The sequence below is a fragment of the Triticum aestivum genome, chromosome 7B, assembly GCF_018294505.1.
Source record: "Triticum aestivum cultivar Chinese Spring chromosome 7B, IWGSC CS RefSeq v2.1, whole genome shotgun sequence".
NCBI lineage: Eukaryota > Viridiplantae > Streptophyta > Magnoliopsida > Poales > Poaceae > Triticum > Triticum aestivum.
Genome location: NC_057813.1, coordinates 736623254 through 736649625, shown reverse-complemented (window position 1 = coordinate 736649625; position 26372 = coordinate 736623254). Strand labels below are relative to the sequence as shown.

The 26372-nt window shown below is 43.6% G+C and overlaps 1 protein-coding gene across 1 annotated transcript; it reads left to right on the top strand.

Moving 5' to 3' along the window:
• Nucleotides 1-719: 719 nt before the first annotated feature.
• LOC123159555 (expansin-like A4) lies at nt 720-2232 on the top strand. The gene has a single exon (XM_044577386.1). The coding sequence runs from the start codon at nt 891-893 to the stop codon at nt 1839-1841; it is 951 nt and encodes a 316-aa protein (XP_044433321.1). The 5' UTR covers nt 720-890; the 3' UTR covers nt 1842-2232.
• Nucleotides 2233-26372: the final 24140 nt, after the last annotated feature.

Sequence of the window (26372 nt, the reverse complement as noted above, 5' to 3'; positions counted from 1 at the left end):
TTCTCTGGGAATCCCCACACGAGCGCCCCCCACCACCGCAGTCCACCACCGCCCCCATCCTAAACCCTAAGATAGATATTGAGGTAGCCTGTCCAGCGAGCTTCTTCCTCCCCTGCGGCGAGTTTCTCCCTCCGCTCTGGCTGTTTCTCCCTTCGACCAAAATCGACTGAACCAACTTCGAAACTCAATCGACTGAAATGTAGCTATTGCGTAGGGTTTGGCAACAAAATAAACTGACGCCGTAGGAATGTCGATTGCATTAAAAAATACGTGTCAATTTGTGCATATGTGCATGCATGGCCGTTAAATTCCAGCAGTACCAATTTAAATGCATGAGCAGCTGTCACATGGAAACTATTGTCGTCACGGTCGAGAGTGCAATGCACGCAGTCACTCCAAGTCCAAGATACAACACGGCCTGCTAGGCTGGAAGCATGCATGCGCTCGTTGCGCAGGACGAAATTTCACGGTGGGCATGCAGGCAGCTCGCTTTCGGACGGCGACATCCGTCGACCCGTGTGTGCCGTCGTACGCGTAAAAATGTCCTCACGTCGACGTCCATCCATTTACCCTCGAATCTCGACCGATCGTCCCGGCCGTATCCAAAGTCTCGCGCGCGCACTAGCCAACTAGCGATCGCGCGCGCATGAGACATGAGAGCGAGGTCACGTCGCATTCCTTCACCTTGGATCCATCGTGCTCCCCACGTCCCCGGGCCATGCCGCTCGCCCGCCCGCTTGCTTTAAACCACCACGAAGGCACTAATTCTAGGCTATCATCACTTCATCCAGTCTCTCTCACCTGCCTCATCCATCGATCCGCTGGACGGGACTAATTCTAGGCTATCATCAGTTCATCACATCTTCCATCTACAACAACCAACGGCGATAATGGCCGCCTTGCCGCAGCTGTTGCTGACCCTCTTCCCCGCGGTGACCGCCGTCGTGTTTCTGCTGGTGGCCTCGGCGCCGGGAGCACGCGCTCACGTGTCCTCATCCTCGTCGGCGACGTACCGCTGCGGCTGGTGCCCGCGCAGATCCACCGCGTCCATCCTCCCTCCCGGCGCCGGTGCACTTACCGGCCCCGCCTGCGGGTATGGTGGCCAGGCGGCGGAGATGGCCGTCGACGGGGGGTTCCACATTGCGGCCGTCAGCGCCGGTTTCTTCCGCGGCGGCCGGGCCTGCGGCGCATGCTACCAGCTGAGGTGCAGGGGCCGGAGCGCGTGCGCGAAGGATGGCGTCAAGGTCGTCGTCGTCGCCGACGTGGCAGAGACGAACATGACCGGTGGGAAGTTTCTGCTCACCAAGGACGCCTTCGCCGCCTTGGCGACGGCAGACCGTGCCGCCGAGCTCGCGGACGCGGCCGTCGACGTGGACTTCAGGAGGATTCCCTGCGTGTACAAGAGCAAGAACCTGGCGGTTAAAGTGGAGGAGACGAGCAGCAGGGAGCGGGGCTACCTCGCCCTCCGCTTCCTCTACCAGGGCGGCCAGACTGACATCGCCGCCGTCGAGGTCGCGCAGGCGGTCACCGGTTCGAGCGGCACCAAGAACGAGGCCTCGCCGTCGCAGACAACGTGGCAGTACATGACGCGGCGCGAGGCGTCCCCGTCAGTGTGGCGCATGTCGCGCGTGCCGACCGGTCCGCTGCGGCTCCGGCTCGTGGTCACCGCGGGCTCTGGCGGCAAGTGGCTGCGCGCCGACGGGGCGGTGCTCCCCGCGGAGTGGCAGCCCGGCGCGGTCTACGACACCGGCCTGCGCGTCACCGACGTCGCCGCAAACACCTGCGGCGCCGCCTCTTGCTCCGCCACGGACGAGGACGATGACGCCGAGCAGCTCCGATGACACGCTCCCCTTGCATGCATCCACGGATGAACCAGTGACCGATCGATGGTCCATCGGAGCCGGCCCGCCAGACACGCACATCTGCACCGGCCGGCTGCCGGAATATCGGTCGATGCTGCATGTACACTGTACAGAGACGTGTACATCGCAACGTCACGGTCGACGACGAGTTCCGGTTAGGACAAAACCTCCATTGTCCCTCTCTAAACAGAGCTGGTTGGAGCGTACCGTCACGTGTGAACTAATGCGGAGAAGAACATGTACATAGCTCTGTTTTGGTCTTGGAATCACATGACAGTGCCACTGTTTTTGTCCCGCTCTTCCTTTTTGGGATAGTAGAAGAGCATTATTGTAGGTTGATTGCATGAGCTAATTATAAGATTGATCAATTGCCGACTAAGAATCGCAGATCCGGTATAAGTCCGCCGAAATGCGTTTTTCCCTGTCGTTTTACGGTATGGGCAAAGAAGGGCCCGAGCAGGTCCGCTAAAAAGGGACCGGTCCGTAATTTTTTTTACAGGTGGCCCGTAAACTGCCCTCCATTCCTCCATATATGCGGGCACCGGAGCATCTTAGGGTTCCCGTCCCGCAATCCCCACATCCACCTCCACCGTAAAAATCATCCTCCGGCGACAAATCCCTTACACCTCATGCGACATTTTGCGACACATTTGACCATCGGATCTTGCTGGAGATGGCGTCCGTGAGTTTCGAGCGTGGCAGGGGGGGGGGGTCGGCATGGGCGACTCTCCGCCGCCTAGGCCGGATCCTTTCCGTCGGTCGCCGATGTGTCCATCAAGTGCCTCCGGGCGGGCGACCGCGCCTGGTGGGAGCACGCCCGATGGGAGGCGAAGGAGTCCCCCACCACCGATGATGTAGCTGCGGCCGCGTGCGTGCCGGGACTCCGGGACGAGTACCAACTCGCCTTGACCCTCTCCGGCATGCTCATTTACCACACCCTCCACGGCAACGAGCCGCCGTCCTGGGAGGACGACTCCGGCAAGTAGTTTAAGTTTGAACTATCTATCGGTGTGCTTTGTGCGCAACTATCTATCTAGTTGTATGTGATGAACTATTTTTATAGAACTACAGTGGTTTATGGCGTGAACTAGATGTTTCAAATCGAGTGGAAATCCGGGGACGTTTAACGGATCAATTCAGCCGATCTGTCCGTCGTCCTGCAAAATTTGTGTATGGAATACTGTAAATGAAATTTGTTGGACGAGGTATACGGGATCTGCTAGAGATGCTCTAAGGCTAAGTTAACTCTACTATATTATTATACTCCCTTCGATCCATATTACTTGTCTATCAAATGGATATATCTGGACGTTTTTTAGTGCCAGATACATGAATTTGGGAACAAGTAATAGGGATCGGAGTGATATTAAGTTTCGATGTACTTTATTTGTATTTTTCACTGATATTAATCACAAAATGGAGAAAATCCGGTTAGAAGATCCATCTTAACATTAAATAGGTGATCCACACTAGCAATATTTCTCGATATGAATAATATGTCACATTATCATTTAACCATGTATGACAAAGGTTCACATTAACTATATTTGGCCATATCTCGGGCTGGACTGGGTCATGCTTCGCGCCTGGCCAAACAAAACCCGACGTCTGCGGGACAGGCCCGAGTCCGGCACGACCCGACAAATTTCTATGTTTTCCAGGCCCGAGGCAAAGCCCGAATGCCCAAAGCATAGCCCGTTGGCCTGACATAAGCAACAAAATAAATCATGTGTAGCAAACAATTGCAGGAAAACTATGCTATAAACAGCAAGATATTAATATTTGGACAGCAAAACATATGCTTATCACTTATCAGTAACTAGTAAGCTTGCACGTGCAAGGCACGTCTCCGCCCAAAGAAAATCTTTGCTCATAGAACCCTTCTAAGAGATCTATGCGGTCATAGAACCCTTCTAAGCCATATATATATATATATATATATATATATATATATATATATATATATATATATATATATATATATATATCTTATTGTGTACTCCTTCTGTAATCTATGATGAATTGAATTATGAAGCTCAGTTGGTCATCTCAAATTTAAAAATATGTAATGTACGTTTTACAAATACTTCTTCCGTAAACAAATATAAAAGCCTTTAGATCACTAAATTAATGATCTTAATGCTCTTATATTTATTTACAGAAAGAGTATAATGAAGACATGCTAGAAAAAAATGGCACTTGTGTGGGCTTTGAATTCGCACAAGATTAACTGAATGCAAAGAAGACGTGTTGAAACAAAAATAGCCAGACGTGTTGAATTCACACAAGATCTGCATGATTCACATATATACATGCGTCGCTTTCAACCAATACATGCAAAGCTCCAACAAGGACACATCCATGGTCTCGTGGGTACCGATGGGAGGCAAGACGATGTGTATCCGGCGACCACGCAGATCGACTACTCCGAGCTCACGCATCCGCAGCCGCATCGGAAGCCAAAGAGCTCCAATGGGGCTATCTTCTCGGTCTACGCCGAGCCGAACGATCGCCTATACCAAGCCATCAGCACGAAATCACCTGCACCGAGCGATCTGCACCAACCCCAGGCCGCATCATCAAGCTGTACGACTACGCCAGGCTAGAGGCCAATATACTTCGTCCATGAGAAGCGATCTCAACATGCACCATCCACATGTCATGTCGAATGAGATGCAATCTTCATCGACTTCTCCGTCGCAACACGGCATCGACGCTTGGTCGCCACGAGTGATGCCTTCAAGCAACACATTATCGTCGACACGCCGCTGCGACGCTATCGCTGATACTTCATCGCCAAGGTCTTCATCAACGTGGTCTTCACCAACATCTTCGTCAACACACAGCCACTGCCTTGTCCACAAGATGGACACCTAGCATGCTCTGATATGGTTTTCTGCAAGACGCGACCACGACGACGGCAATGACCGCGTCACGACGACGGCATCGACCACGTCATCACTACAAGAAATATGTCAACTAGTGACCTTCTGTCAGTGACCCTGAAAGAATTGGTCATAGATCTATGATCATTTGAGACCAGTTGATCAAAAACTGTTCAGGCCAGTCCAAACCCTAAACCATTGCGACCATTTTGGTTAGAAAGGTCGTAATTTCCTTACACGATATGGTCATAAAGCAAACAGCGCTGGTCCGCTGCCTTATTTCTAGTTGTTAACGACCAATATAGATGGTCATAGCCTTGTAAATTATGGTGGATTGTGATGACTAGGCGCCATCTCATCAGTTTTGCCTATGTGTCATGTTCATGTGTCAATTTTTGCCCTAAGTTCTGAAGCAACCTATATTTCTGTTACTCTAAAAATTTCCAAAAAATTCTCATAAATTGTTTGGATCATATCTTCATCAAATATGTGAAAAACCTTGCTTGCCTAGTTTAAAAAATAATTCAAAAATATTCATTTTCCTATTCTGCTCAAAGCAACACTTTGTGAAGAAAGTGTTATTTATATATTCTTGATTCCCTAAAAATTTGTGAAGCCATTCTTCTTAGTATATGATCATCCTTAGACAAAACTCACGCCCATTGGCCATGTGCATTTCCCGTACCGCTAATCAAACACTTGGCTGCTAATTCATGTTTGAGCATAGTTCGGTCTCCTCATGGGAATCTTATGTTATAATTTTCTTCCTAGAACCTACCTGGGGAGTGCCCAACCCACTAGACATTCCTAGTCCGCTCAGAACGCATGGCAACACCACGGTCACGCGGTGACCACGCAACGAGCATGCGAGCTTACACGCTCTACAGTTGGGGCCCTCGGCCACCGTCCAAACCTCGATGTATCGCCACCAAACCATGTATTTCTGATTAAATAGGTACTTATGTACGTAGAAATGATTTTTGGAAAAAAAATAAAGAGCAAACTATGAGACGCCTGCAGTTCAAATTTGACCCGCTTCCTGCTGAACCGGCGGGAATTTGTCTTTTTCACCAGAGGTGGATCAAAACTTTTGACACCCAACCATTTTGTCAATTGTGCATTATATATCGCCTAGTATTTTATAAAATTGATTAGGTACAATTTTGCAACAAATATATGGTAGGTCCTTCACAAAAAACTCATTTTCGGCACTCGAAAAAATGGAAAATGAATTTTTTGTCTAAAGAAAATGAAAACTTCCTTAAGCAACATTGTTTGGAATTCAAAGATGCACCCTTGTGCACGATATGAGGCCATTTGAACAAACTATTGCATTTTTGGGACTAACCTACTAACCGGAGGCCCAGCCCGAATTGCTGTTTTTTTGCCTATTTCAGTATATTGAAGAAAAGGAATATCAAACGGAGTCCAAACGGAATGAAATCTTCGGGAGTGATCTTTTTGGAACAAACGTGATCCAGAGGACTTGGAGTGCAAGTCAAGCAGTTGCCGAGGCGGCCACGAGGGTAGAGGGCGCCCCCCTACTGGGCGCGCCCCCAATCTCATGGGCCCCTCGGGTGTCCACCAACATACTTCTTCCTCCTATATATGTTGGGGAACATAGCAATAATTCAAAATTTTCTACGCGTCAAAAAGATTAATCTATGGAGATTCTAGCAACAAGGGAGGGGAGTGCATCTTCATAACCTTGAAGATCACGATGCGGAAGCGTTGCAAGAACGCGGTCGGTGGAGTCGTTCACTAAGCGATTCAGATCGCGGCCGAATCCGATCTAAGCACCGAACAACGGTGCCTCCGCGTTCAACACACGTACAGCCTGGGGACGTCTCCTCCTTCTTGATCCAGCAAGGGGAGAGGAGAAGTTGAGGGAGAACTCCGGCAGCACGACGGCGTGGTTGTGGAGCTTGCAGTTCTCCGGCAGAGCTTCGCCAAGCACTACGGAGGAGGAGGAGGTGTTGGGAAGGGAGAGGGCTGCGCCAGGGAAAGGTTGAAGCTCCCATGCGCCTCCCCACTATATATAGGGATGGAGGGGGCTGGTTTCTTGCCCTCCAAGTCCATTGGGGCGTTGGCAAAGGTGGGAGAAAAGAAATCCCATCATTTCCTTCCCCACCGATGGTTATCCCCCTTTTTTAGGGATCTTAATCCTATCCCTTCAAGATATGATCTTATTCCTTCTAAGGGGGGATCTTGGTGTGCCTTGACCAGGGGTGCGGGGCCTTGCCCCCACTACCCACGTTCATGTGGGTCCCCCCATGCAGGTGGGCCCCACTCCGGAACCTTCTAGAACCTTCCTGGTACAATATCGAAAAATCCCGAACATTTTCCGGTGGTCAAAATAGGACTTCCCATATATAAATCTTTACCTCCGGACCATTCCGGAACTCCTCGTGACATCCGGGATCTCATCCGGGACTCCGAACAACATTCGGTACCTGCACACTAATTCCCATAACAACTCTAGCGTCACCGAACATTAAGTGTGTAGACCCTACGGGTTCGGAAATCATGCAGACATGACCGAGACAACTCTCTGGCCAATAACCAACAGCGGGATCTGGATACCCATGTTGGCTCCCATATGTTCCACGATGATCTCATCGGATGAACCACGATGTCAAGGATTCAAGCAATCCCGTATACAATTCCCTTTGTCAATCGGTACGTTACTTGCCCGAGATTCGATCGTCGGTATCCCAATACCTCGTTCAATCTTGTTACCGGCAAGTCACTTTACTCGTTCCGTAAGGCATGATCCCGTGACTAACTACTTAGTCACATTGAGCTCATTATGATGATGCATTACTGAGTGGGCCCAGTGATACCTCTCCGTCATATGGAGTGACAAATCCCAGTCTCAATGATCCAATAAACACTTTCGGAGATACCTGTAGTGTACCTTTATAGCCATCCAGTTACGTTGTGACGTTTGGTACAACCAAAGCATTCCTACAATATCTGGGAGTTGCACAATCTCATGGTCTAAGGAAATGATACTTGACATTAGAAAAGCTCTTAGCAAATGAACTATATGATCTTGTGCTATGCTTAGGATTGGGTCTTGTCCATCACATCATCTATTATATAATTAAGACAGAAGACAAATAAGACACCACATTGATCCACATATATTAAATTATATCAACCATTAATTTTTGAGATTAACGGTTAAGATTTAAAGATGTAAACTTACATAAAAATATTGTGTACGTGCCTTTTTGAAACATAGGAGTTGTCACGTGCATGTCTAATTTCTGAAAACTCACGTACATGCGGATGGAAAGGTGCAAAGCACGAGTAGGTCAAAAAAAAAATTAGGACAAGGAGACGTACCAGTTTGGAACATCTATTATGATGGGAAGGTTCAAAGTACAATCACGTATAGGATATGAAAACGTATAAGAGAAGGAGACCTACAAGCAACATACACACCTAAAAATATATCCCGTATCCATGCAAAAGAAAACTATATCATGTATCACTCAAAAAAATCACGTACACAATAGAAACGTCTAAAACTATCCCACGTGCAAAGGACTTGGCTGGCGACGTATTATGGTGGACTTGGCTGGGGACGTACTATGATGGACTGCTTACTAGCGTGCTCCTTCGCGGAGGCACGTCAGGAAGAAGCGCCGGGCTGGCGCAATAGCGAATCATGAGTTGGTCGATAACGGAGGTCGTCAAAATCGCATCATGCTTATTTCTGACCAGTTCGTCTACCACAACCACGTAGTCACCCGCATAGATTGCATCAATGCACATGGAGAGGAGATGCACTAACTTGATCATGGAGTTCTCCTCCTTGCATCCACGCACTTACTCCGATGCCATGAACGCAGATGGGAAATGTCAGCTGAATGAGATGCTACTTGACTGGTCTATGTTGTACGTCATGCCGGCACCATTGGTGGCTGTAGTACCTTCGATATATATGGGACCAACAACTGGTCCGTAACATGAACCGGGTGTGAAGACTTATGATGCACATCATATATGCATGAAATTGATGTCCTACACATGCATTTCTTTCGATTCGAATAGAATGTGGTGCTATATGTAAATAGGGCTGCCGTTAGAGGTCGATAGTCAATATAGATGGCGGAGAACAGATGGGAGCTTGCGGGTGCATTTACGATTTATTTTCAAGGTCAATCACATAGCTACACATACTTGATATACGAGTTCCGGTCATCCAAGGAAACTTAGCACGTCTAATCTAAACAGGTTTATTTTAATTCAACGCATAAAGACATGGGTAACAAATGAAAGCTACACAACAATATTATCCCTATCAGAACATCAAATACATGTCAAGGATAGTGAACGGCTTGCCGAAAACATAAAACAACATTGAGGATGAAAAGCAAACGTATGGTGAGGTCAGCTTCATTACACCAAAGCTATGGCTACATGCGAGCAAATTTTGGTAGTATTGCATGTGTACATGTCCAGCGTGAAGTCAGCAAAATACTCGGGTTGTGATTCACAATCTTCATTTGTTCCATCTTTGAGAATCAATCTACTACTCCCTCTGTCCCACAATATAAGATGTTTTTGCTAGCTATGTTAGCTTGCAAAACCGTCTTATAACATGGGATGGAAAGAGTGTATGATAAGTTTAGAATACTAAACTTTCCCATTTATCTTACAAACATTTTATGTCTTCCAAGATTTCACCATGGCAATCGAGAATATTAGCTTCAAAATGGTAAAAAAAATCCACTGAAAATATCATTTTCTGTGGTGGAAAGTTCATAATAAATCTAGGAGAGGAAACACTTGACAATACAGAAGTGTCAAACGCTTCACAAACTGGGACATAACACATAATCATAATTAAAAAATCATTTAACAAAATCAAACAGGTGAAAGTTCTATGTGCTATTAACATATGTTTTCCCTACGGCTCTGGTGGGTTCTGCTCTCTTAACCATGCCAATGCCATCACAGCCTGGGTTTGGGAAACTGGGTAAAAGCAATGCATAGTCAATACTCCCTTCGTTCCAAAAATAGATGACTTTGGGTCATCTATTTTGGAACAGAGGGAGTATTAATTATAAGCTTAGGGGTTAAATGTAGTTAATTAGGGATAGGACTTTGGATAACTAAAACCAATTTCCTTGGGAGGGTAGGTCCACTAATCCATGTTGCTTGCCGATGAGATGTTGATCAAGGAGGCCAATCACAGGTGGATGGTGGATGTGCTATATATATAAGTGTGTGTGTGTGTGTGTGTGAGAGAGAGAGAGAGAGAGAGAGAGAGAGAGAGATGTGAGATAGAGAGAGACAGAGAGAGATACGATATTAGGGAGCAAGGAGACAAAAATACACATTGCAGTTGGCACAATTAGGCTATAAAATAAATAATGATATGCTTACTATTGGACCATGTGGAAGTTCCTAAAGTACAAATGACAATATGCCAATAACACCACAAGTAAACAGGATTTATTACAATTGAAGCACGAAGCAACAACACATTTTGGATGGAACTACCACCTACGTTACATTGTGATTGATCTCATAAGATATTCCAAGTTTCTCATGGAAAAAATAAAACAATTTTTCAAACTTTGTAGTACACTATCTCTAATAAAACAACACACACATATGTAGCTAATGTAGGCAGACAAAGGCACTACTGATCCATCCACATAAATACATACATTGTTGGAACATGTGTTTGAATTTGCAATGTACTTTGTCATGCAAACATATTTTAGTTTAATGGTTCTATATAATTCAGTCTCAGTCAGAACATTTATGAGTTTTAACACACCATACAATGAACTAAGTGACCTCAAGAACTAATTGAAAAACTTATGACATACACGATGTTTATTTTGAAAATGGAAATTATTTAAAATGAAAAAATATATATTATAACATATGAAATGTAGATACAATTTTCTAGCCGCGCAATTGCGCGGGTAACACAACTAGTTCTCCTAATGATGTGATCCCGTTATCAATGACATCCAATGTCCATGGTCAGGAAACCATGACCATCTGTTGATCAACGAGCTAGTCAACTAGAGGCTCACTAGGGACATGTTGTGGTCTATGTATTCACACATGTATTGCGGTTTCCGGTCAATACAATTATAGCATGAATAATAGATAATTATCATGAACAAGGAAATACAATAATAACCATTTTATTATTGCCTCTAGGGCATATTTCCAACAGTCTCCCACTTGCACTAGAGTCAAAAATCTAGTTCACATCAATATGTGATTGTAATGAATCAACACCCATGGGGTTTGATCATATCTCACTTGTGAGAGAGGTTATTAGTCAACGGATCTGAACCTTTCAGATTCGTGTGTGCTTTGCAAATCTCTATGTCATCTCCTAGATGCAGCTACCACGCTCTATTTGGAGCTATTCCAAATAATTGTTCTACTATATGAATCCGGTTTACTACTCAGAATAATTCGGATTAGTGTCAAAGTTTGCATCGGCGTAACCCTTTACGACGAACTCTTTTACCACCTCCATAATCAAGAAAATTCCTTAGTCCACTAGTTACTAAGGATAACCTTGACCACTGTCCTGTGATCCATTCCTGGATCACACTTGTACCCCTTGACTGACTCATGGCAATGCACACTTCAGGTGCGGTACACAACATAGCATACTGTAGAGCCTATGTCTAAAGCATAGGGGACGACCTTCGTCCTTTCTCTCTCTTCTGTCGTGGTCAGGTCTTGAGTCTTACTCAATACTAACACAGCCAAGAACTCTTTCTTTGCTGATCTATTTTGAACTCCTTCAAAATCTTGTCACGATATGTATTCATTTGAAAGTACTATTAAGTGTTTTTTATCTATCCTTATAGATCTTGACGCTCAATGTTGAAGTAGCTTAATCCAGGTTTTTCATCGAAAAAACATTTTTCAAATAACCCTATATGCTTTCCAGAAATACTACATCATTTCCGATCAACAATATGTCAACAACATATACTCATCAGAAATGCTATAGTGCTCCCACTCACTTCTTTGGAAATACAAGTTTATCATAAACTTTGTATAAACCCGAAATCTTTGATCATCTCATCAAAGCGTATATTCCAACTCCGAGATGCTTACTCCAGTCCTTAGAAGGATTGCTGGAGCTTTGTATACTTGTTAGCATCTTTTAGGATTGACAAAACCTTCTGGTTGTATCACATACAACCTTTCCTCAAGAAAATCGTCGAGGAAACAATGTTTTGACATCCTATCTGCAAGATTTCATAAATAATGCAGTAATTGCTAATATAATTCCAACAGACTCTTAGCATCGCTACGAGTGAGAAAGTCTCATCGTAGTCAACTCCTTGAACTTGTCGAAAAATATCTTAACGACAAGTCGAGCTTTCTTAATGGTGATACTTACCATCATTGTCCGTCTTCCTTTTAAAATCCATCTGCACCCAACAGCCTTACGGCCATCAAGTGGTTCTTCCAAAGTCCATACTTTGTTTTCATACATGGATCCTCTCTTGGATTTTATGGCCTCGAGCCATTTGTTGGAATCCGGGCCCACCATCGCTTCTCCATAGCTCGTAGGTTCATTGTTGTCTAGCAACATGACCTCCAAGACAGGATTACGTACCACTCTGAAGTAGTACGTATCCTTGTCAACCTACGAGTTTTGATAGTGACTTGATCCGAAGTTTCATGATCAATATCACCAGCTTCCACTTCAATTGGTGTAGGCGCCACAGGAACAACTTCCTGTGCCCTGCTACACACTAGTTGAAGTGACGGTTCAATAACCTCATCAAGTCTCCACCATCCTCCCACTCAATTCTTTCAAGAGAAACTTTTCCTCGAGAAAGGACCCGTTTCTAGAAACAATCACTTTTGCTTCCAGATCTGAAATAGGAGGTATACCCAACTGTTTTGGGTGTCCTATGAAGATTCACTTATCCGCTTTGGGTTTGAGCTTATCAGGCTAAAACTTTTCCACATAAGCGTCGCAGCCCCAAACTTTTAAGAAATGACAGCCTAGGTTTCTCTAAACCATAGTTCATGCGTTGTCACCTCAATGGAATTGCGTGGTGCCCTATTTGAAGTGAATGTTGTTGTCTCTAATACCTAACCCATAAACGATAGTGGTATTTCGATACGAGACATCATGGTATGCACCATATCCAATAGGGTGCAGTTATGATGTTCGGACACACCATCACACTATGGTGTTCCAGGCGGTGTTAGTTGTGAAACAATTTCCACAATGTCTTAATTGTGTGTCAAACTCGTAACTCGGATATTCATGTCTATGATCATATCATAGACATTTTATCCTCTTGTCACGACGATCTTCAACTTCACTCTGAAATTACTTGAACCTTTCAATAATTTAGACTTGTGTTTCATCAAGTAAATATACTCAGTATCTACTCAAATCATCTATGAAGTAAGAACATAACGATATCCACTGCGTGCCTCGGCACTCATTGGACTGCACACATCAAAATGTATTACTTCCAACAAGTTGCTTTCTTGTTCCATCTCACTGAAAACGAGGCCTTTCAGTCATCTTGCCCATGTGGTATGATTTGCATGTCTCAAGTGATTCAAAATCAAGTGAGTCCAAACGATCCATCTGTATGGAGTTTCTTCATGCATATATACCAATAGACATGGTTCGCATGTCTCAATCTTTTTCAAAAACGAGTGAGTCCAAAGATCCATCAACATGGAGCTTCTTCATGCGTTTTATATCAATATGACTCAAATGGTAGTGCCACAAGTATGTGGTACTATCATTACTATCTTATATCTTTTGGCATGAACATGTGTATCACTACGATCGAGATTCAATAAACCATTCATTTTAGGTGCAAGACCATTGAAGGTATTATTCAAATAAAGAAAGTAACCATTATTCCCCTTAAATGAATAACCGTATTGCGATAAACATAATCCAATCATGTCTATGCTCAACGCAAACACCAAATAACAATTATTTAGGTTTAACACCAATCTCGACGGTAGAGGGAGCATGCGATGCTTGATCACATCAACCTTGGAAACACTTCCAACACATATCGTCATCTCACCTTTAGCTAGTCTCCGTTTATTCCACAACTTTTATTTCGAGTTACTAACACTTAGCAACCGAACCGATATCTAATACCCTGGTGCTACTAGGAGTACTAGTAAAGTACACATTAATATAATGTATATCCAATATACTTCTGTCGACCTTGCTAGCCTTCTCATCTACCAAGTATCTAGGGTAGTTCTGCTTCAGTGATCGTTCCCTCATTCCAGAAGCACTTAGTCTCAGGTTTGGGTTCAACCTTGGATTTCTTCACTAGAGCAGCAACTGATTTGCCGTTTCATGAAGTATCCCTTCTTGCCCTTGCCCTTCTTGAAACTAGTGGCTTTACTAACCATCAACAATTGATGCTCCTACTCGATTTCTACTTTCACGGTGTCAAACATCGCGAATTGCTCAAGGATCATCATGTCTATCCTTGATATGTTATAGTTCATCACGAAGCACTAATAGCTTGGTGGCAGTGACTATGGAGAACCATCACTATCTCATCTGGAAGATTAACTCCCACTCGATTCAAGTGATTGTAGTACTCAGACAATCTGAGCACATGCTCAATTATTGAGCTTTTCTCCCTTAGTTTGCAGGTTAAGAAACTTGTCAGAGGTCTCATACCTCTTGACATGGGCACGAGCCTAAAATCCCAATTCAGCTCTTGGAACATCTCATATGTTTTGCGACGTTTCAAAAATTGTCTTCGGTGCCTCAATTCTAGACCATTTAACATTACACACTGAATTATCACGTAGTCATCAAAACGTGTATGTCAGATGTTCGCAAGATCCACAAACGACGCTCGAGGTTCAGCACACCGAGCGGTGCATTAAGGACATAAGCCTTCTGTGCAGCAATGAGGACAATCCTCAGTATACGGACCCAGTCCGCATAATTGCTACTGTCAACTTTCAACTAAATTTTCTCTAGGAACATATCTTAAACAGTAGAACTAAAGCGTAAGCTACGGCATAATTTGCAAAGACCTTTTGACTATGTTCATGATAATTAAGTTCATCTGATTATTTAGTGAACTCCCACTTAGATAGACATCCCTCTAGTCATCTAAGTGGTACATGATCCGAGTCAACTAGGCCGAGTCTGATCATCACGTGAGACAGACTAGTCATCATCGGTGAACATCTTCATGCTGATCGTATCTACTATACGACTCATGTTCGACCTTTCGGTATCTTGTGTTCTGAGGCCATGTCTGTACATGCTAGGCTCGTCAAGTCAACCTAAGTGTTTCCCGTGTGTAAATCTGGCTTACACCCGTTGTATGTGAACGTTAGAATCTATCACACCCGATCATCACCTGGTGCTTCGAAACAACGATCTTTCGCAACGGTGCACAGTTAGGGGGAACACTTTCTTGAAATTTTATGCTACCATCTTTCTAAGCAAATAAGATGTAAACATGACACACATCACATGCAAATCATAAGGTGACATGATATGGCCAATATCATCTTGCGCCTTTGATCTCCATATTGAGGCACACCATGATCTCCATCATCGTGTCTTCATGAAGTTGTCTCGCCAACTATTACTTCTACTACTATGGATAACGTTTTAGCAATAAAGTAAAGTAATTACATGGCGTTATTTAATGACACGTAGGTCATACAATAGATTAAGACAACTCCTATGGCTCATGCCGGTTGTCATACTCATCGACATGCACGTCGTGTTTCCTATTACAAGAACATGATCAATCTCATACATCACATATCATTCATCCCATTCTTTTTGGCCATATCACATGACATATCATACCCTGCAAAAACAAGTCAGACATCCTCTAATTGTTGTTGCATGTTTTACGTGGGTGCTATGGGTTTCTAGCAAGAACGTTTCTTACCTACGCAAAAGCCACAACGGTGATATGCCAATTGCTATTTACCATTCATAAGGACCCTTTTCATCGAATCCGATCCGACTAAAGTGGGAGAGACTGGCACCCGCTAGCCACCTTTATGCAACAAGTGCATGTCAGTCGGTGGAACCTGTCTCACATAAGTGTACGTGTAAGGTCGGTCCGGGCCGCTTCATCCCACAATACCGTCAAAACAAGATAGGACTAGTAACGGTAAGCATATTGAACAAAACAAACGCCCACAACTACTTGTGTTCTACTCGTGCATAGAATCTACGCAATAGACCTAGCTCATTATGCCACTATTGGGGAACGTAGCAATAATTCAAAATTTTCTACGCATCACCAAGATTAATCTATGGAGATTCTAGCAACAAGAGAGGGGAGTGCATCTTCATACCCTTGAAGATCGCGATGCGGAAGCGTTGCAAGAACGCGGTCGGTGGAGTCGTTCACTAAGCGATTCAGATCGCGGCCGAATCCGATCTAAGCACCGAACAACGGTGCCTCCGCGTCCAACACACGTACAGCCCGGGGAGGTCTCCACCTTCTTGATCCAGCAAAGGGAGAGGAGAAGTTGAGGGAGAACTCCGGCAGCACGACGGCGTGGTGGTGGAGCTTGCAGTTCTCTAGCAGAGCTTCGCCAAGCACTACTACTACGGAGGAGGTGTTGGGGAGGGAGAGGGCTGCACCACGGAAAGGTTCAAGCTCCCATGCGCCTCCCCACTATATATAGGGGTGGAGGGGGCTGGTTTCTTGCCCTCCAAGTCCATTGGGGCGTTGGCAAAGGTGGGAGAAAAGAAATCCCATCATTCCCTTCCCCACCTATCGTTATCCCCCTTTTTTAGGGATCTTGATCTTATCCCTTCGGGCTATGATCTTATTCCTTCTAAGGGGGGATCTTGGTGTACCTTGACCAGGGGTGTGGGGCCTTTCCCCCACTACCCACGTTCATGTGGGTCCCCCCATGCAGGTGGGCCCCATTCCGAAACCTTCTAGAACCTTCCCGGTACAATACCGAAAAATCCCAAACATTTTCCGGTGGCCAAAATAGGACTTCCCATATATAAATCTTTACCTCTGGACCATTCCGGAACTCCTCGTGACGTCCGGGATCTCATCCGGGACTCCGAACAACATTCGGTAACTGCACACTAATTCCCATAACAACTCTAGCGTCACCGAACCTTAAGTGTGTAGACCCTACAGGTTCGGGAATCATGCAGACATGACCGAGACAGCTCTCTGGCCAATAACCAACAGCGGGATCTGGATATCCATGTTGGCTCCCACATGTTACACGATGATCTCTTCAGATGAACCACGATGTCAAGTTTTTAAGCAATCCCGTATACAATTCCCTTTGTCAATCGGTACGTTACTTGCCCGAGATTCGATCGTCGGTATCCGAATACCTCGCTCAATCTTGTTACCGGCAAGTCACTTTACTCGTTCCGTAATGCATGATCCCGTGACTAACTAATTAGTCACATTGAGCTCATTATGATGATGCATTACCGAGTGGGCCCAGAGATACCTCTCCGTCATACAGAGTGACAAATCCCAGTCTCAATTCGTGCCAACCCAACAGACACTTTCGGAGATACCTGTAGTGCACCTTTATAGCTACCCAGTTACGTTGTGACGTTTGGTACACCCAAAGCATTCCTACGGTATCTGGGAGTTGCACAATCTCATGGTCTAAGGAAATGATACTTGACATTAGAAAATCTCTTAGCAAATGAACTATACGATCTTGTGCTATGCTTAGGATTGGGTCTTGTCCATCACATCATTCTCCTAATGATGTGATCCCATTATCAATGACATCCAATGTCCATGGTCAGGAAACCATGACCATCTGTTGATCAACGAGCTAGTCAACTAGAGGCTCACTAGGGACATGTTGTGGTCTATGTATTCACACATGTATTGCGGTTTCCGGTCAATACAATTATAGCATGAATAATAGACAATTATCATGAACAAGGAAATACAATAATAGCCACTTTATTATTGCCTCTAGGGCATATTTCCAACAATATATACCTACGTACCCCGAAACCATCAGGGGCAACCACGAAAAGCTATTTCCACCACCGTAACCTTCTGTATCCGTGAGATCCCATCTTGGAGCCGTCGTCGGCGCTCCGCCAGAGGGGGAATCCACCACGGAGGGCCTCTACATCAACTCCAAGGCCTCTCCGATGAGTTGTGAGTAGTTTACCACAGACCTTCGTGTCCATAGTTATTAGCTAGATGGCTTCTTCTCTCTCTTTGAATCTCAATACCGTGTTCTCCTTCCTCTTCTTGGAGATCTATTCGATGTAACTCTGTTTGCAGTGTGTTTGTCGAGATCCGATGAATTGTGGGTTTATGATCAAGTTTACCTATGAGAAATATTTGAATCTCCTCTGAATTCTTTTATGTGTGATTAAGTTATCTTTGCAAGTCTCTTCGAATTATCGGTTTGGTTTGGCCTACTAGATTGATCTTTCTTGCCATGGGAGAAGCGCTTAGCTTTGGGTTCAATCTTGTGGTGTCCTTTCCCAGTGACAGAAGGGGCATCAAGGTATGTATTGTATTGTTGCCATCGAGGATAAAAAGATGGGGTTTATATCATTTTGCATGAGTTTATCCCTCTACATCATGTCATCTTTTTTAATGCGTTACTCTGTTCTTATGAACTTAATACTCTAAATGCATGCTGGATAGCGGTCGATGTGTGGAGTAATAGTAGTAGATGCAGGCAGGAGTCGGTCTACTTGTCACGGACGTGATGTCTATATACATGATGATGGCTAGATAATCTCATAATTGTTCGCTTTTCTATCAATTGCTCGACAGTAATTTGTTCACCCACCGTAATACTTATGCTATCTTGAGAGAAGCCACTAGTGAAACCTATGGCCCCCGGGTCTATGTCTTATCATATAAGCTTTCAATCTACTTTTATTTGCATCTTTACTTTTCCAATCTATATCATAAAATACCAAAAATATATCTATCTTATCATATTATCTCTATCAGATCTCACTTTCGCAAGTGGCCGTGAAGGGATTGACAACCCCTTTATCGCATTGGTTGCGAGTTCTTTGTTGGTTTATGTAGGTGTGTGGGACTTGTGAGGAGCCTCCTACTGGATTGATACCTTAGTTCTCACAAACTGAGGGAAATACTTATGCTACTGTGCTTCATCACCCTTTCCTCTTCAAGAAAAACCAACGCAAGCTCACGACATAGCAGATAGCTAGACGAAGGGGAAGAGGGTAGCTCTGATACCATGTGAGAAGATGTATCGAAGCGTCTCAACCTCCAAACAGGAGGCCTATGAGTTTGTATTGATTTGGTTGGGGCGCACCTCCCAATAGCGCATACATGCATCGTAACAGAGAGGAGATACAATCAGGATACATGAGAAGAGATAGAAAGATAAACGAATACATTGTTAAGATAAATCTATCTCTAACTATCTATGCATGTTACACAAGATAATGTTTAACAGTGATGCCATTGGCTGAGGAAGTTACCTATCCAATCCACTGAGAAAAGATATGAACTTGCACCAGGCGAGGCAAGCAGACGGTCTCGACGCTGCCATATCGTTGTTGGATTCTTCAAGTCTACGTGGGTCGCCATTGGTATGTAAGACATTGTGCGATGATAGGTTGATGCAGTTAATGCGTCCTGGCTGTTCGATGGGCCCGTTGCTATCGTACAATTTTCTACCTACGCGAGGCGATCGTTTTGGTGAGCCTTCTAGTTCTATGGGATTCGCTACCATCGCAAACACATCTCTAAGGTTACTAAGCTCCCACGAAATACTACGCTCTCAGTGATTTGGGGTGGAAATGACGCTGTTGTCACGGTTGTTTGTTCGGTCAATGCCTAGGCATACGTCCACGTGTCCTTTACCTAGAAGCTTCAAGACCGTACCACAACGCTTGTGCACCGACGACCCCGCCAGGTCGGTTTATTTACTCTTCTTAACAAAATCACTTCACGTTCCCAACCGACCTCTTCCTCCCACCCAATCTCTTTCCCCTCGCTCAGCGCCGGTCTCGAGCATGAAAGGTATGGTTCCTGTCTTTGCCGCCGCTCTCCCCTATCAGACATATATCCCCCTCGTCGTCTGCCATCTCTCGTAATCGCTTCCCCCTGCCATTGGATGCCTCCCTTCACAGCTTCCCGTCGGCTCCTCTCATCGATTTTCAGTAATCGTCATCGCCCTCACCTCTCCTTTGCCGCCACTTGTCCACTCTGTGCAATGCCAGATGCGAAGGTATAACTATCGTGGGTAAGGTCGCCTGCTGAATCATGAGGGAGGCCGATGCTGGTTGCAGGCGAGCTCACCAGGGCAGACACGTGAGAGGCTGGTGTTGGTCACCGGAGGAGGTGGTTGTGAGGTGGAGGTCAGGAGGAGTGGGGGCAGGGATCACGGCGATGTGTGTAATTTGGGCGGCAGGGAGCTCTTGGGTGTCAGGGCGCACGGACAAGAGTTCCTAGGAGCGGGGAGAGTTAGAGAGGATACGGGCGAGAGAGAGAGAGAGAGATTAATCAGCTTCAGAGAGAGGTGAATTTTCTATAGACCTTTGTTTTCTATTTGCTCTTGACATGTGTTTCTTCTTCTCTCACGTATATGTGTTTATTGGATATAAATCTTCGTATGTTCCTGTAGATGAATTTCATGTAAGTAGCTTCCAATATTGCGGTATACTTGCTCATTTTTCCATGTCCTGTCTAAATTTTGCAGTCGCATTACAAGAAATATGTCAACTTGTGACCTTCTCTCAGTGACCCCAGCTGAATTGGTCGTAAATCCACGGTCATTTCGCTTGGAAGGGCTCAAACCCTGAAATGGCCTTACACCAAATGGTCATAAAGTAGACAAGAGTGGTTCACGACCTTACTTGTACCTGATTATGACCAATATAAATGGTCATGAGGTTGTGTACGTAGATGCATTGGTACTTACGGTGTCGCTCATGGTAGGCTTGGGCCTCGGTGGAACGAGGCCACATCCCTTTTTAAAAAAAATCTATGTGCCATGTAGGCCTTGGCCCATCCAGGAAGAAATGTGGGATGCCCTCATATTACTCAAAAAAAATTCGGCCCAACGAAAATGGAAAAAAAAATTCAACAATGTTAATCATGTATTTAATTTTTTCTAAAAATGTTAATCATGTATTTAATTTTTTTAACCAATATCAACAATGTTTTATATGTATACAAAAATGTACAATGTGTAAAAGAATATATAGACATCAAAATGTATGTATGAAAAGATGTTTTTTTTGGAAATATATGAAAATATGTTAATCATGTATTTGAAAAAATTAAAAAATATATAAACAATATGTACAATGTGTCTTAAAAAAATGTAGACATGTGTTCAAAATATTAGACATCAAAATATTTATTAAAAATGTTAATGATGTAACAAAAAACTGTTTAATATCTACTAGTAAGCTTGCACGTGCAATGCACGTCTCATTCGACTTAAACTTTTGAATATGCAAAGCTTCAGTAAATTCCAATCCGCATATAGCTACTTGTAATTCACCCTGCAATGATTTGTACCACCTTCAATATGCTCTGCGAGTTTGAAACCTGGTAGGATCCCCTACTTCAGAAATCACAAACTTGCATAAAGAAGCTATAGTACCGATTGCGCACTCTCGAGAAAACAAACTTGCATAAAGCTTATATCGACATTAAATCAATTGACATAAATTCTCTGTTGATGAATCAATAGAAACCTATTTAATATCATACGCTTATAGGGGGGTACCATATCAGTATCAAAGGCAACTTACCCCTTTTCTGGTCTAATGCACACATGCTTGTACCAATGACTGCTACCACATATATAAGCCTATATATAGTGCGATGCTTAGAAGGGGCGTGCTTTCAAATTCCCAAGGAGAAGAGCACTTATATAGTCCATCAAATTGGGTCAACAATTCAACATGACTATAGATGTCGAGTGATGTGAGTTGACTATAGACAAATAGCTAAATAAAGGAGATGAGGAAATTAATATTAGTAGTGTAAGGAACTTCATACTGACTGCAAGTCACGTACATGTAGTCAAGTTGAGGCAGAAATCATTTTTCTTGGAACATAATTTGGTAGCACTCCATCATTGCCATGAAACCTGTAATTTCAAATGTCAGTCTTCAGATACATAATTGTTAATTTAAGTCTTAACTGAATCTCTGCAAGCAAGCATGATGGTTTTAGCATCAGATACATAAAGATTAGGATAACCTGGCATATAAATCACCTAGAATTAGGGTATACCAGGATTGCAAAATTCACAGTTGTAGCACGGTACTATATAGTATAGTGAGTAGCTTGTGCTTCAGGCCACCGACACACAACATACTGGAAATAGTAATACCCATCTGATGACTTGTACCGGTGAAATGATGCAAAGAATAAGGTGAAGAGAGCACAGACAGAAGGTCAGACAACATGTGATTACGACCGACTCCATTTGGTAAAGGAAATAGAGGATCCCTGCCCCCATCTAGAACCATCCATTATATAGTTTTAGTGCTCAAGTACGTTACAAACCTTCCAATATGGATTAGACGACATCATCAGCAACCTGTCGTGTGTCCATCGGAAGTATCAATTGGGCTACTCTGAATGGGAAAGATAAATATCCCCAAGGATTAAATACCGGCGAAAAAAATAATATCATAACAAAAAAAATTATTAGACATGCAAAACCACTACAATTTTCAAAGTATATAATACTTTTATTTTTCACTTCTGTACGTATGAAAAAATATAATAAGGGTTTTATAGACTTGTGGTACCTCTTTTAGTTTTTTTAGTGATGCGTCCTCAAAAGTATAGCAATTAAGAAAAGGCAGGCATGCCTGCAGTAGCAAAGGCGGGATTAGTGGGATTAGGATGTTGGCGAGGGCCGGTTCGAGCAGAAAACAAATCAAATGCTGCACTGTTCACGTGTTTATTATGAATAAATCCATAGTATTGGGAGGGGGGCAGGGCCCCTTGTTGGTCATGTGTTTATCACCACACAATGCCTGCAAATAAGAACACAATTTTTTCTCACTACAATGATTTTGATAGTTAAATTTATCGATACACACTTAACTAGGAACATAAATATTTTAGATGATGTATTCTTAATCCCTCATTCAAACGGTTGATTACTTCATCTCTTAACGAACCAAAAAATGATAGGGGCACATACATACTCTTAACTCAATTTATAAACCTTGATGGAGATGCAGATGTTAACAAATAGACTGATATTTGCCAGTTGTGATTGAAATTAGGTAACTCATAGAACGATAAACTCTAAAAATTAGCAGAAGAGAGGAATATGGAACGTTAGCATGGAGTTTTGTAGTCGGAGATCTGATGGTGTAGATGACCATTGTTGAATTGTAGTTTGATCTATACCCTAACCACACATATAGTAAAGGTGGCAGTGGCTCCAGCGTCCACGAAGGCGTTGAAACTGGGACTCCGAAATATCCTCGTTTCCTTGTTCTGTGTTCAAGGGCTGCTCGAAAGGGTGGTATTTCAACAATTAGACAATAGCTAGCTGATTCATATCAACTCATAGCACGACAATAAAAGGCGATAAAAAACAGCAAGTAAGAAAATGACATCTACATGCTATACCACTCAAAAAAATGTTTTTTTGGTATTCCAACCAGCAAGACTACAATGAACCTTGTATCCATCTGTTTATAAATAAGCATTTGTAGCTAAGAATGGATCGATCAAACTGTTGTGACGTTTGGTACACCCAAAGCATTCCTACGGTATCCGGGAGTTGCACAATCTCATGGTCTAAGGAAATGATACTTGACATTAGAAAAGCTTTAGCATATGAACTACACGATCTTTGTGCTAGGCTTAGGATTGGGTCTTGTCCATCACATCATTCTCCTAATGATGTGATCCCATTTTCAACGACATCCAATGTCCATGGTCAGGAAACCGTAACCATCTATTGATCAATGAGCTAGTCAACTAGAAGCTTACTAGGGACATGGTGTTGTCTATGTATCCACCCATGTATCTGAGTTTCCTTTCAATACAATTATAGCATGGACAATAAACGATTATCATGAACAAGGAAATATAATAATAATAACTAATTTATCATTGCCTCTAGGGCATATTTCCAACAGTCTCCCACTTGCACTAGAGTCAATAATCTAGTTCACATCGCCATGTGATCAACACTGATAGGTCACATCGCCATGTGACCAACATCCAAAGAGTTTAGTAGTGTCTTAAACTAGTTCACATCACCATGTGATTAAGTCTCAATGAGTTCTAGGGTTTGATCATGTTTTGCTTGTGAGAGAGGTTTTAGTCAACGGGTCTGCAACATTCAGATCCGTATGTACTTTGCAAATCTCTATGTCATAATGTAAATGCTGCTTCCACGCTCCACTTGGAGTTATTCCAAATGGTTGCTCCACTGTACGCATCCGGTTTGCTACTCAGAGTCATTCGGATAGGCGTTAAAGCTTGCATCGACGTAACCCTTTATGTGGAACTCTTTGTCACCTCCATAATCGAGAAACATATCCATATTCCTCTGAGGATAATTTTGACCGCTATCTGGTGATCCACTCCTTGATCACCTTTGTACCCTCTTGCCAGATATGTAGCAAAGCACACATCAGGTGCGGTACACAGCATAGCATACTGTAGAGCCTACGTCTAAGGCATAGGGGACGACCTTCGTCCTTTTTCTCTTTTCTGACGTGGTCGAGCTTTAAGTCTTAACTTCATACCTTACATCTCAGGCAAGAACTCCTTCTTTGACTGATCCATCTTGAACACCTTCAAGATCATGTCAAGGTATGTGCTCATTTGAAAGTACCATTAAGTGTTTTTGATTGATCCTCATAGATCTTGATGCTCAATGTTCAAGCAGCTTAATCCAGGTATTCTATTGAAAAACACCTTTCAAATAACCCTATATGCTTTCCAAAAATTCTACATCATTTCTGATCAACAATATGTCAACAACATACACTCATCAGAAATTCTATAGTGCTCCCACTCACTTCTTTGGAAATACAAGTTTCTCATGAACTTTGTATAAACCCAAAATCTTTGATCATCTCATCAAAGCGCACATTCCAACTCCGAGATGCTTACTCCAGTCCTTAGAAGGATCGCTGGAGCCAGCATACCTTTTAGCATCCTTAGGATCGACAAAACTTTTCTGATTGTATCACATACAACCTTTCCTTACGAAAACTGGTAAGGAAACTCGTCTTGACATCCATTTGCCAGATTTCATAAATGCAACTAATGCTAACATGATTCCGACGGACTTAAGCATCGCTACGGATGAGAAAATCTCATCGTAGTCAACTCCTTGAACTTGTGAAAAACTCTTCACCACAAGTCGAGCTTCATAGACGGTGACATTACCGTCCACGCCCGTCTTCTTCTTAAAGATCCATTTATCTCAATGGCTTGCCGATCATTGGGCAAGTCCACCAAAGTCCATGCTTTGTTCTGATACATGGATCCTATCTCGGATTTCATGGCTTCTAACCATTTGTTGGAATATGGGCCCACCATTGCTTCTCCATAGCTCGTAGGCTCATTGTTGTCTAGCAACATGACCTCCAAGACAGGATCACCGTACCACTCCGAAGCAGTACGCGTCCTTGTCGTCCTACGAGCTTCGGTAGTGACTTGATCCGAAGCTTCATGATCACTATCATAAGCTTCCACTTCAATTGATGTAGGTGCCACAGGAACAACTTCCTGTGCCCTGCTACACACTGGTTGAAGTGATGGTTCAATAACCTCATCAAGTCTCCAGCATCCTCCCACTCAATTCTCGAGACAAACCTTTCCTCGAGAAAGGACCCGATTCAAGAAACAATCCCTATTGCTTTCGGATCTGAATTAGGAGGTATACCCAACTGTTTTGGGTGTCCTATGAAGAGGCATTTTATCCGCTTTGGGTTCGAGCTTATGAACCTGAAACTTTTCACATAAGCGTCACAGCCCCAAACTTTCAAGAAACGACAGCTTAGGTTTCTCTAAACCATAGTTCTCACGGTGTCATCTCAACGGAATTACGTGGTGCCCTATTAAAGTGAGTGTGGTTGTCTCTAATGTATGACCCGTGAACGATAGTGGTAATTCGATAAGAGACATCATGGTACGCACCATATCCAATAGGGTGCAACTATGATGTTCGGACACACCATCACGCTATGGTGTTCCAGGCGATATTAATTGTGAAACAATTTCCACAATGTCTTAATTGCGTGCCAAAGCTCGTAACTCAGATAATCATCTCTATGATCATATCATAGACATTTTATCCTCTTGTCACAATGATCTTCGCTCTAAAATTACTTGAACCATTCAATAATTCTGACTTGTGTTTCATCAAGTAAATATACTCAACATCTACTCGAATCATCTGTTAACTAAGAACATAACGATATTCACTGCATGCCTCAGCACTCATTGGACTGCACACATCAAAATGTGTTACTTCCACCAAGTTGCTGTCTTGTTCCATCTTACTGAAAACGAGGCTTTTCAGTCATCTTGCCCATGTGGTGTAATTTGCATATCTCAATTGATTAAAAAACAAGTGAGTCCAAATGATCCATCTGCATGGAGTTTCTTCATGC

Bases quoted from the DNA above. Each gene is read 5' to 3' on its own strand.
- LOC123159555 (XM_044577386.1), top strand. From the start codon at position 891: ATGGCCGCCTTGCCGCAGCTGTTGCTGACCCTCTTCCCCGCGGTGACC.